The following is a 12,731-nucleotide window of genomic DNA, read 5'->3' as shown; positions in this document are numbered from 1 at the left end:
GACATAAGCCTTTGCTGAAATCTCTGCTCTTTGTCATGCTCACCCCATGCACCAATCCCATAATATACAGCATGAGGAACAAGGAGATCATCGACACCATGAAGAACCTCTACAGGGGGAGAAATAATAGAATTAAGATAATCGATTAACATTCAGAGGTTTGATAGAAGTGGAATCTATATAGAGATTCAGCACTAGTTAGCATGACTTAAAGTGAGTGAACTGATTTATCACCCCAATATTTATTCTGAACACAAATGCTGTAAGGTTGTCCAGTAGAGCAATAGGCCCATATTGCTCTGCATGGTGTCATGGGTGCTCCTGCAACCGGTTTCAGTGGTCCTAGGGCTCAAGTGCGCAAGCTTCCGGAAATTTAAGGGGCATAAGTACTGTTCTAGAACCTCCTCCCAGCTAATACAGATTATAGTTGTCAGGTGGTTTAGGGGTTGCTAAAGACAATTTACCACTTGCTGCACCATGATGTTCCTTAACATTATGGGGCGACAGTGAGTGCATTAAGAGGGCACACAGGTTGAACCCTCTTTATACACACTGGGTGTTTGCTGCATAATGCAGCAAACACCCACCTCCAACACCCACGATTGGCGCTGGCACCTTTTGTGGGTATTAACCATTTGAATGACTCTAGCAAAGTCTAAGGGTGAATTTCAATGTCAGCACCGAAGGGCACTGCCATCTTGGGTTTGTCAATCTGTTGCTGTGACATCCGGTAGTCTATGTGGGACTCCTCGGAATGTCATTCAGTACAATCTACAACAATTTGCCACTGGAACATTGATATAGATCAGGGAGAGAATCCCCATTTACTGCAATACTACTCTGCAGCATTTGTCCGATCTGGTGTCCTTCCCTAACCTGGGAAGCACAAAACTGCCATATGGCAGAAGAAATACCCATATCCGGACTGAAAAAAGTAATGTCTCGTTGTAAAACGTCACTTTTATTAGGTGTCAATTAAAAGAAAAATTGTGTGTGAAGACATTACTACAGAGTGCTTTAGAGAATTGTGATTAAAAGCACAGTAGAGTAGGCTCGGTATGTCAATGAGGAGTGGTACACTCGCTGTTGGTGTATCACATTGACATTAAGCTTGCATTATCAGATCACATAGAAGTAGTTGTGGCATAGAAGGCAATGTGATAGACTCCACTGAAACTCTGATATTCGGGGTTTATTTGTGGGTAGTTTGGTCCCAGGTGTTATGACAGATGTTCGCCTGTCCACGGTCAAGACAGAGATTATGCTATATAGATTCCTTCAGGTGTCTCACTGACATTAGTGTCTATTTAAGGTAAAGAGACCAATTCCTACTAACCCCCTCCAAGTGTATGTGGATTGGTCATATAATATGACCAGAGTCCTACACAGCAGGAGTCTATAAGTAAATGGAAATCTATTAGCCACGCTATGCTGTTGCTGGAAAATGCACGCTAAATAGTTATATACTGTAGAATTATCTCAGAGCCTAACTATACTGCTGGTTAAAACAAGGACACACAGAAGCCCCCCGACATGTTTCGCCAGCAAGCTGGCTTCATCAGGGGTAGGGCTATAGTGTCAGCGGCGTGACAACGCCGGACATTTAAAGAGAGAAATCCTCCCACTTACCATTCCGAGAGCCTATAGGAGAGAGAGAAACGAAAGGAGCCTCCCAGAGAGGGGTGACAGAAAGGTCCGATTAGTGATGACGTCCTGAGGGGGTGTGGCATAGAGATGACGTGCCGATAGTTGTAATAGGTCAGCTGATAAGCATGAGTCAGCTGACCATGTCAGCTGATACAATATTATTGTTGCTACGGCGGCGCAATATGCGCATGCTCCTAGACTTAGAATCGCAAGCCAGGTGTAGGACTCTGGTCATATTATATGACCAATCCACATACACTTGGAGGGGGTTAGTAGGAATTGGTCTCTTTACCTTAAATAGACACTAATGTCAGTGAGACACCTGAAGGAATCTATATAGCATAATCTCTGTCTTGACCGTGGACAGGCGAACATCTGTCATAACACCTGGGACCAAACTACCCACAAATAAACCCCGAATATCAGAGTTTCAGTGGAGTCTATCACATTGCCTTCTATGCCACAACTACTTCTATGTGATCTGATAATGCAAGCTTAATGTCAATGTGATACACCAACAGCGAGTGTACCACTCCTCATTGACATACCGAGCCTACTCTACTGTGCTTTTAATCACAATTCTCTAAAGCACTCTGTAGTAATGTCTTCACACACAATTTTTCTTTTAATTGACACCTAATAAAAGTGACGTTTTACAACGAGACATTACTTTTTTCAGTCCGGATATGGGTATTTCTTCTGCCATATGGCAGTTTTGTGCTTCCCAGTTAATAAACTCCCTGCCGTGACAATTGGTCCATTTTTTTGTAATATAATCCTTCCCTAACCTGTACAGCACCATAGACCGATTTTTGGTTATTTCTGGCCTGCATGAAAATCAAGCTAAATCAGAGGCGCTAAATATGTTAGTCATGATTAAGGGTGATTGCTCTGCTTGAAACACGTTGATGGTTTTGTACTTCTGTGGATTGTCAATGGTAATTCTACCGAAATAAAGATGTACGGTGTCGGGAGTTCTGTTGGACCGTGATTTCATTCTGTTGGGCGCTAAATATATCAGTACCTGATTCAGTCATGAAACTGTTGGCCTTATACTTTGAATTCAGTTTGCAGTAAGATAACCTGACCTATTTGAGTATTCATTCAATTGTTATTTACAGTTTTTATGCTGTAATTTAGCCCCCTATTCTGAAATCTGGTAGATGGTCTTTTTATAATATCTTTTGGTTTGACCACATTGCTTCTGTTAAAATGACACTTTTGCCAAAATTACTTTAATATTTTTGCACCCTCCCTATTCCTGACCCCAAATAAATACTGGTCTAAATTATTTTGCTGTATATGGAGTTCTTGGGGCCCAAGAAGCCCATGTCTTACCCTTATGACTCCTAGGAGATCTGGGGGTTCCTTCTTTAAATTAGTTTTACAGGGCAGCTGTAGCCTTTTTACTCCATCTTCATGCAGAGACCTGAGCACATTTTTGGGTCCAGATTGAGCGTCAGGCTTACCCTGTGCTTCTTCTGCGTACTATGGCGACCAGCTAAACAGTGTCCTGCAATATTGTTCTGGCCCTTTCTCATTTGTTCTCGTTATAACATGGTAAGGGCACTCTTTGGTTTCCTCACATCACCCATTGGCCCCTTTGTTTAACAATCCAAAGTTCCCCCTGATCCTGGAGGTGAAGGCTTCTGCTTGGTGGACCAACAAAGGATTTTTTAGGACTTTATACATCAACAATGTGTGTAGTCTTGGGGCTAATTTAAATAGTTCTATCAGGCACCTCCATCAGGCTGAACTCTTTCATTATCAGTAGATACGCCATTTCCTCCAGTCCTTGCGGTGAACTTCTGACTCGATTCCTACCCCCTCGGCCATGGAAACCGCTTGCTTACATTCACTCAGCTTGGGTGAGATATTGGGCAGGAGTTTGAAGCCAAAACTTGGTCAGGTATCTTTTCTCATTTTGCCTCGGTCTCGATTAATGTTTAAATCTCTGTTACGATGGTGTTCAACACCTCAGCGGTTATACAAAGTAGGGTTACACTCTACTCACCTAATTGTTTCAGGGGGGCGCTGCATGAGGGCTCTGCTATGCATATTTGGCGGGAGTGTGCAGGGGGGAAGAGGTTCTGGGTAAGGGTGCATCAATTCATTTTCTCTTCCAATGGTCTGAAAGTTCACAAGACCCCGGAGCAGGCTTTATTAAATCTTTTCTCTTTTAAGGCTTCCATGCCCATGTGGCTATTTTCTTGGCAACTAACATTACGATTGGCAAGCAGTGGAAGTCCCTCCCAAATTAATTTTGCTATGTTTAAAGCGCAGCTATCTTGGACAATGGTAAACAATAAATTAGCAGGTATCTTGAGTGGCAAGATGTCACATTTTAATGCCACGTAGGAACCTTGGATCCAATATACTAACAGACCTTGACCCAGGGTGCGGCTGTTGTGTCTGTTTCCTTGCCCTTCGTGATGTAATGTCTTCTCTTTCTTATCCTTTTTACCCTTCTCTTCAGTTACTCTATATTTTCTCTTCCCTTGTTCCTTTTTTTACTCTTGATTTACTGTAAGTCAAGTATGTTGAATAGATGGATCCATCTTGTAGACCAAAATAATGGACATGCAGGCCTCTTAAGGATAGTTGGCCCTTTAATGGGCTTTTTTAGCCTTTTCCTCTTTATTTTTAGGTATTTGGGCCGTTGATCTGATATTTTCATAAATTCTGCGGTATTTTTCTTCATATGTTCTGGAATTGTTGAGTTTAAGATTTTTCTCTTCTTCTTGACTACAGTATACAATGCCTTGTGCTGGTTATGTTGTGCAATAAATCTCTTTTGAAAGCCAAAATGTCTGATCTATCAAGATATTAAAAACGGGTGAAAGAGATTTTGTTACATGACTTTCCCTCAGCTGGGCGACTGGTGGATGCCTCTAGAAACTTCTGAGGGGTCTTGCAGGTCCAACCACTGTTTAGATCCAGAGCAGAGCAGTCCAGCCATGAGATGAGTGCACATGTCCCCAGGGAGATGCACAGTTCTGATTGGAACAACAACAAATTAATACAACTTTGTTGCACCACAGTGACCACAGCACCTCTAAAGATTTACCTCAAAACGCACAAAGCTGCTGCAGTCCATGCTAGGAGGACATCCACCTCTATAAAGAAACTCGTAGAGCCAAAAGGAATAACACAGATAAAGGTTCTCCTGCTCCATTCAACACCGGTTTTGGTTCCCCAGCATGCGTGCTATGTGTCTAAGAAAACATACATCTAAAAGGTAGTTGGTCCAGAGAGCAAGGGCGGAGGTCCCCAATGAATGCAGGCCAAACAGGTACACAGTTACCATCCATGTAATAGGCAGTGCCCCCAAATCCGTTAAGCGCTATCTCCTCTTAGTAATCCATTAGGCAGCCCCCCAATTCTTAATTAAATTTTAGCCCCAGAGGGTGGTAGGGTCCTGGGACCCCCAGGAGCCTTGCCCATAATTCGGCCTTGGAAAACCATGCCGGTAATCTCTCTGAGTAAAAAACTAAAAGTAATTCACACAGTGAGCAAAACATTCTAGGCCCATTCTCAGACTGGACTGAACCCATTGCCACTAACAACCTTTTACTAATACTTTAACAAAGTATAATGCAGTATAATGGGGAAGATGAAGTAGAAAATGAATTGTGACCAACTCTCTTAACATCTCTCTTCCAAGTCTGGAACCTGAGATGTGTATGGGACTTTACAAACAGTAAGTGTTCCAATTTATTCCAGTGAGAGTTAATTATTTCAGAATTGAATCCCCTCGGCAGGTTGCATGGACTCAGTTTGATTCCACATTAATTCGGCTTTGGTGTGGATCCTCGAGCTCCCAGGGCTAAGAATACTTTGTGCCTAGAGAAGCCTCTGCAGAGCCGCCCCCTGCAAGTCTATGGGCTTGTGAATGCGGGGTTATGCCCTGAATATGTGCAGTAACTGAGTAGCAATGGGCTAGAAGAGTGAAGAAATCAGGCGATACCTTTTTGAGGCTAACTGAGTATATTTGATGGTGGAGCTTTCGAGAATACTAGTTCTCTTCGTCAGACATGATGTTATGCATGAAACAGAAAACTCACAGCATTTTATACACACTAAACAGTGATCATCAAAGGATATTAAAAAAACCTCTAAAACAACAGATTGATAAAAACAGGGACATCTTATTTACAACAGGATGGCAATAAAAACATTAAAAACCTATGAGGCGAGACACATAGGTACAAATCTACACTACTAGTAGCAATGGGCTAGGACAGTGATGGCAAACCTTTTAGCAGCCGAGTGCCCAAAAAGGATCCAAAAAAACCCTTTATTTATCACGAGGTGCCAACCAAAAATTAAAGAAGTAACTTATTGCTCCCTGATCTTCAACAACTTTCAATCATATTGGCCGCCTGAGGACAGCAACACAGTAGAAAGATAGGAAATTTGCCTAATTTTAGCTTCTTTCAAAATATGACTAAAAGCAGCATCTTTTAAGTTGCTTGGAACTGCAGGAAGATTCTTTTAGCTCTGTCTGGTGTGCTGGGGTGATGGCCCGGGTGCCCACAGAAAGGGCTCTGAGTGCCACCTCTGGCACCCGTGCCATTGGTTCGCCATCACTGGGCTAGGAGCTTCTACACTTGCTCAGAGCTGCCCTCTAGCTAACAACGTCCCGGGAGCTACTGTGCCTGTGCGGTCTGTGGCACTCCCCGCAAACCACCCCCACTCACAAATCCTACGGACTTTCAGCTTAAAGAGTCTACTCTACTAGCCTCTAGAGGTAATTAGCATATACCTACAATACATTTTAAAAACAATAAGAATTTAATTAATTAATGAAACATAATTTTTTAGAAAGCAGGATCACAAATTTACAACAGAATCTCCTAAAAAAATTAGATTCTAGAGATTAGATTATTCAAAAACCTCCAAAAACTGTTATAATGATTCCCCAAGCTGTAAATGATGGGGTTTAGTAATGGAGTCACCACACTGTAGAGGAGAGAGAGAGTCTTGTTCACTTTTATTGATTGTCGTCTGTTTGGGGTGACGTATACAGAGATCATAGTACCGTAAAATGTACCCACCACGGTCAGGTGGGAGCTGCAGGTAGAAAAAGCCTTCTGTCGCCCAATGGTGGAAGGGATCTTCAAAATGGTAAGAAAAGTTTGGACGTAAGTACCTACAATGTACATGAATGCAAAGACAATGATGGGAATAGTTTGAGCAAAGACCTCAAATTGCACTGTGGAGGTGTCGGAACAAGAGAGTTCGAGGAGAGGAGCGAGATCACAGAAAAAGTGATCAATGACATTCGGACCACAGAAGTCCAGAACATAAATGAGACTTACGGTGATTGCAGGGAGGATGGTAGCACATGCCCACGAGAAGGCGACCAATTGGAGATGTCGCCTGACATTCATGATGGAGGCATAGTGCAACGGCTTACAGATGGCCAAGTACCGATCGTAGGACATTGATGTGAGAAGAAGACATTCTGCTATGGCTGTACCTGCAAACATGTAAAGTTGACCCACACAACTGGAAAATGAAATGGAGTCCCCTCCATGTAGGGTGACCTGGAGCATTTTGGGTACAATGTTTGTAGTGAAAAGGACATCACATATAGAAAGGTTCCTGAGAAACAGATACATTGGGTACTGAAGACGGTGACTAATGGACACCAGGATGATGATGGAAACATTCCCAACCAACGTCAACACGTAGATGAGCAGAAACAGGATAAAGAGGAACGGCCTCAGGCTCTGTACATGATCGAAGCCAAGAAGAAAGAATTCTGTGACTGTCATCCCATTTATTGCGGCCTTCACCTACATGTAAATTACAAAGAAAAAGATAAAAGATGAGAGTCCGCAGTTGATGAAACCTTTTATTGGCTAACTAAAAAGGTGAAAACAATTACAAGCTTTCGAGACTACTCAGGTCTCTTCATCAGGGATCCGGTATAAGACAATATCTGAATAGAAAACAACATCAAGTTATTGACAAACTCTTTATCAGCCGTAACCGCTTTAATGTCCGATCCGACAAATGCCTCAATGAAATAAGCCAAACTTGTTACTTGTATAAGCCAAGTAAGGAACAAACTCCTTTTCACGATGTCTGAACCATGAAACAGACTCCTGGTAACAATACATTTCTTATTTTGAGCTTTGATCAAGTAATTCAGTGGCATCTATAGGAAGATTCAAGTTTCCTACTAAATAAAATGGAAAAACTAATTTGCATACAGCTCACCAGATGAAGAAAATCACATGGACTGGTGTAGGAGTCATCGCAGTAGTATACAGCCAGCCCTGCTTGCCCCCATGTAGTATACAGCCAGCCCAGCCTGCCCCCAGTAGTATACAGCCAGCCCAGCCTGCCCCCAGTACTATACAGCCAGCCCAGCCTGCCCCCAATAGTATACGGTAGAGCAGGAAGGGTACAATTCGGCACACACAGATAGGTCACAGACACCATCTACTACGAAACCTTGACGATCAACCCCTATTATAATCTACGTACGTTCCCGTCAGCAGTTGGTGGTTAGCTCGTTTATTGCTCCGAATTGCGTTCTGGTAGAGTTGGACTCCAACGATTTTCTACCAAAGGCCTTTGCGCCGAATTGAGACAAGTACCATTCCTGCTCTACCGACTACGCTTCCAGAACGGTTTGGCAACCGTGTCTCGACGACCCTTGTCCATGGGCACCACCAGGAGACACTAACCTTCTATACCCTCATTAGAGTTGTGCCTAAAACAGCACAACCACATCCGGTGAGCCTCTCTCCATTCTGCCTAGTCAGCACCACAGGCTACTACCATACTACTCTATGAGCGCTTTTCTGGTCTTTCCTTGTCCGCCTTTCTATACGATACCCCAATAGTATACAGCACTGCCCAGCCTGCCCCCAGTAGTATACAGCCAGCCCAGCCTGCCGCAGTAGTATACAGCCAGCCCAGCCTGCCCCCAGTAGTATACAGCCAGCCCAGCCTGCCCCAGTAGTATACAGCCTGCCCAGCACAAAAAATAAAAACTTATATACTCACCCTCCGGTGGCCCTGATGTGCAGCACGGTTCCTCATCTATCTTCTGCTCCTGTCTTCTGTCTTCTTGTGTCTTCTGTAAAATCCTGCAGGGCGCGGCCATGTTCTTCCCGACCGGCAGGCGCATAGTATGTCGCGGCCGCTGCTGACGTCATTCTATGTGACGTCCGGGAGAAGAACATGCCGGCGCCCTGCAGGATGTTACTGAAGAAAGAAGACAGAAGAGGACCCGTGCTGACATCGGGGGAGCAGTGCGGACATCGGGGGAGCAGTGCGGACATATAGGGAGCAGCACTGTGCATCAGGGCCACCGGAGGCTGAGTATACTAGTGCTGGGTTGTATTGACTTGTGTATAAGCCGAGTTGAGGATTTTCAGCACATATTTTGTGCTGAAAAACTGGGCTTATACACGAGTATATATGTTAATCATTGTGCACCGGATTTTTGTTTTTACTCGATATGGAATAAAGCATCAGTGTTTTTAAGTGTTTGGCTGGAGAATTCCTCCTTTTAAAGTTTCTCGTACTAAATCATTTTTCTTCTCCTTGAAAAAAATCTTCTATCATCAAGTTATAACTTGATTAGTTATCTCGTTCAGGTAGGATTCCACCTTCACCAGAGCACGAATCTCTTCCAAAGTAGCAGGAGCCTTGGGTGCTGGTGTATCTGTGGCATGGGGGATGGAATGAATTGCTGAGTGAAGATCGGGGTACGTAAACATTATCTTGATCTACAAGTTTTAGTCGTAGAAGTTATTGAAGAAGTATGCAAACAATACCTATAGTACATAGTATACCGATAGGTTTGTGGCTAGTCCTGACGCCTTGATTTAAAAAAAAAATTGTTTTCTACAAACCAAAATACATATTCATTATATATAAGTTGTAGACCTGTGTAATATTACAATATAAAAGATTAAAATTAAGAGGAAATGATGATAGAAAATGACTTTATAACGATACTAAAAATATTCCAGTAAAATTTTGCTATAATTGTGTATAATTTGTGTTTTTGGAAAGAAAAAATTGCATTTGGGGATCGGGGGTGGAGGGGGGGGGGAGCAGTTAGATAATTCGTGTAATATTGAGAACTGGACTCCAGAGATGAACAGATTTTCGAGCTGCAGTAATTGGTCTCCCCGGTTATTAAAGATATAAAGGAGACAATAAATTATGTAGAAATGTCACAGTTATAAGGGAGGAGGTAACACGGATACATGGAGGACACGGGATAAAGAAGGACCCACATGGTCTAAGCCCCATCTGTACATATTCCACAGGTGGAATCATCATCAAGTAGGGATCATCACAGAAAACTGCAGTTAAACATAAAAGTAGATAATCCCTGAGGCTGTTCTATGTAAGTGAAGTAAAATTGTATTTTGGGGGGGACATGTATTTTTGTGTTTTTCTTTTTTTTGCACCTTTTTTGATCTTTTGTGTCTTTTTCTAAATACTTCCCCTTTTTTGTGGCTACGCCGGGGATTTGAGTAGTTTGCCTGTGTGTCTGTTGGAGTGCTCCTAGTGTATCTTTGCAGGACAGATGTTTTCTTTGATTTACACCTTCTTCACCCCCCAAATTAGAGACTTTCGAGGTGTAAATTGAAGTACCTGTATGCCTCCTACTGACTTTGTTCTGGTCTACAGACAGTTAAGCTAGCTGTGATGGAAAGATGCCATTCCTCCCCTGCTAACGTAGTTTGATATCTCATAAGATGATTATCTGTCCACTTCCCAGGGCTTGATATTAGCCTTCTCTGGAGCTGATTATTATTTTCTGGAATTCTGAATACTTAGATCTTTTGACCCTTGAAGGTCTTCTGACCCTCTGGTTGTCTCTAGACTCTGTACTGAAGTGTCCTCTTGGTTTTGACCTATATTTGTATTTGGCACGTGTTCGTTTGTCTTGTTTTTTGTGTATGTGTTTTCATTGAGGACACAAACCCCACAAGGGCCTACCTCCAGACTCCTGTATTCCTATGCCACCCCCCCTTCTCTACCGACTTTTCTTCTTGATATATTACCATTAATTATTTAAGTGTAACATTTTTCTCAAATGTTGAGCTTTACTCTCAGTAATTCATTTCCAAACTCAATGCCTGTGTGCTCTGAAAGAAGCAAGTATATTTTTTCTGGTTAGCCTATTAAGGTTTCATTCCTTAAGCACTTTTGTATTTTTTACACAAAAGTATTTAGCATCACAGAAGAATTTTTCTTGGCCAACACATTCCTTCCAAACCTTTCTCAATATATTTTCACTGTGGCCCAGTTGTTGTCTAACATTTAGGGTAGGATAGGGAAATAGGTAGGGACAGCTGGAGATCTTGTTATCTGTTCCCTAACAGCAACGGCATTAAAATTTATATTACCAAAATATCCTGAAAAATCTAAAAGGTAAAAATTCTGATATCTACAAGATGTGTCAGGTTGCAGTATGGATTAATTTTATGTCCCTATATTTTTATACTAGGAGAACCATATATTTGTATAAGATGTGTGGAGAGAACCAGACTGTGGTGACTGAGCTGTTTCTCACCGGCTTCCCGAATATGAAGACGTTCCGTATTGTCTTCTTCTGTCTCGCCCTTCTTGTGTACATGTTCATATTTTTTGGAAATCTCATGATCATCGTGTTGGTGTCCTCCAGTTATCGCCTCCATTGTCCAATGTATTTCTTCATCTGCAACCTGTCCCTGGCTGACCTGATTATTACTAGCAGTATCGTACCCAACATGCTGTGCATCATATGGTGGGACGGTCACAGTATGTCCATCAGTGGTTGTATCTCACAGTTCTTTTTTGTATTTGTCTCATCTGGTGCTCAATGCTGCATCCTCATGTTGATGTCATTTGACCGATACTTGGCCATCTGTCTCCCGTTACGTTATTCTGCTATAATGAACATGAATTCTTCCATCCACTTGGCCTTTGGCTCTTGGACACTTGTTCTTTGTCTCCTGAATGTTGAAGTCATTATGATAAGTCAATTACAGTTTTGCTCCTCTAACATCATTGACCACTTCTTCTGTGATTTTGCTCCTCTTCTCGCTCTCTCATCCTCAGATGTTGATGACCTGGTTTGGTTCGATTTCTCATTTGGCATTTCTCTCATTTTCTGTCCCTTTTTTTGCATCTTAGTGTCCTATATTAGCATTTTTATTGTTGTTTGTAAGATCTCCTCCTGGAAAGGAAGAAGTAAAGCCTTCTCCACCTGCAGCTCTCACCTTCTAGTGGTCTGCACTTACTATGGATCCCTCATTGGGGTCTACTTGTCTCCATCACATGAAAATGCCTTCTATGAGAACAAGCTGAAATCTCTGCTCTTTGTCATGCTCACCCCATGTACCAATCCCATAATATACAGCATGAGGAACAAGGAGATCATCAACACCATGAAGGACCTCTACAAGGGGAGAAAAAATAGGATTGAAAGAAACGATTGACGTTTATAGGTTTGTTAGTGGTGGAATCCATGGGGGTTATTTATCATTCTTGGTCTTTTTTGGCATAGAAAAGTCTAAAAAAATATTTTCCACTGCTCATATAGGTCTATAGGACTATTTCAGCTAATTCACTATTCTGGAGTCAGTGTAAATCTACTGCTAGTTTTAAAAACAGCTAAAATACATAAATGTGTGACAAAGGCATCACCCCCAGAAAAATATCAGCAGGACACCCCCGGTAATGATTAATACTCGGTATAGAAATGGCACAATGATAAACACAATGGGGCACATTTACTTACCCGGGCCTGTCACGATCCCATGGTGCGTTGTCTGACGAGGATTATGGTCCGGTGCGATTCACTAACCTCGTGAGGATTCCTGCATCCGTCGCTTCCGCGTTGAGGTCCACCGGAGTTCACCTGCTTCTTCCTGGTGCATGTGAGTGCTTGATCTTGCGACACATTTCCTTTTTTAAATTCCACGGTTTGTCCGAATCCATCGTCGTCCGACAGCCCGCCGCTCGATTTCTGTTGCGGGCAAGCCAGTGCCAATATGCCATAATCCGATCGCGTGCTCCAAAATCCCGGGGCAATTCGGCGCAAAACGGAAATCGCCAGG

General features: G+C 42.6%; 1 protein-coding gene across 1 annotated transcript; it reads left to right on the top strand.

Moving 5' to 3' along the window:
* The first annotated feature begins 11,159 nt into the window (after positions 1-11,159).
* LOC140128806 (olfactory receptor 1500-like) lies at positions 11,160-12,110 on the top strand. Its single transcript, XM_072150509.1, has one exon. It carries the CDS (start codon positions 11,160-11,162, stop codon positions 12,108-12,110), a length of 951 nt encoding a protein of 316 aa, XP_072006610.1.
* Positions 12,111-12,731: the final 621 nt, after the last annotated feature.

The sequence above is a fragment of the Engystomops pustulosus genome, chromosome 4 (assembly GCF_040894005.1).
Source record: "Engystomops pustulosus chromosome 4, aEngPut4.maternal, whole genome shotgun sequence".
NCBI lineage: Eukaryota > Metazoa > Chordata > Amphibia > Anura > Leptodactylidae > Engystomops > Engystomops pustulosus.
Note: the sequence above shows the minus strand (reverse complement) of the source record. Positions and strands in the feature narration are given on the sequence as shown.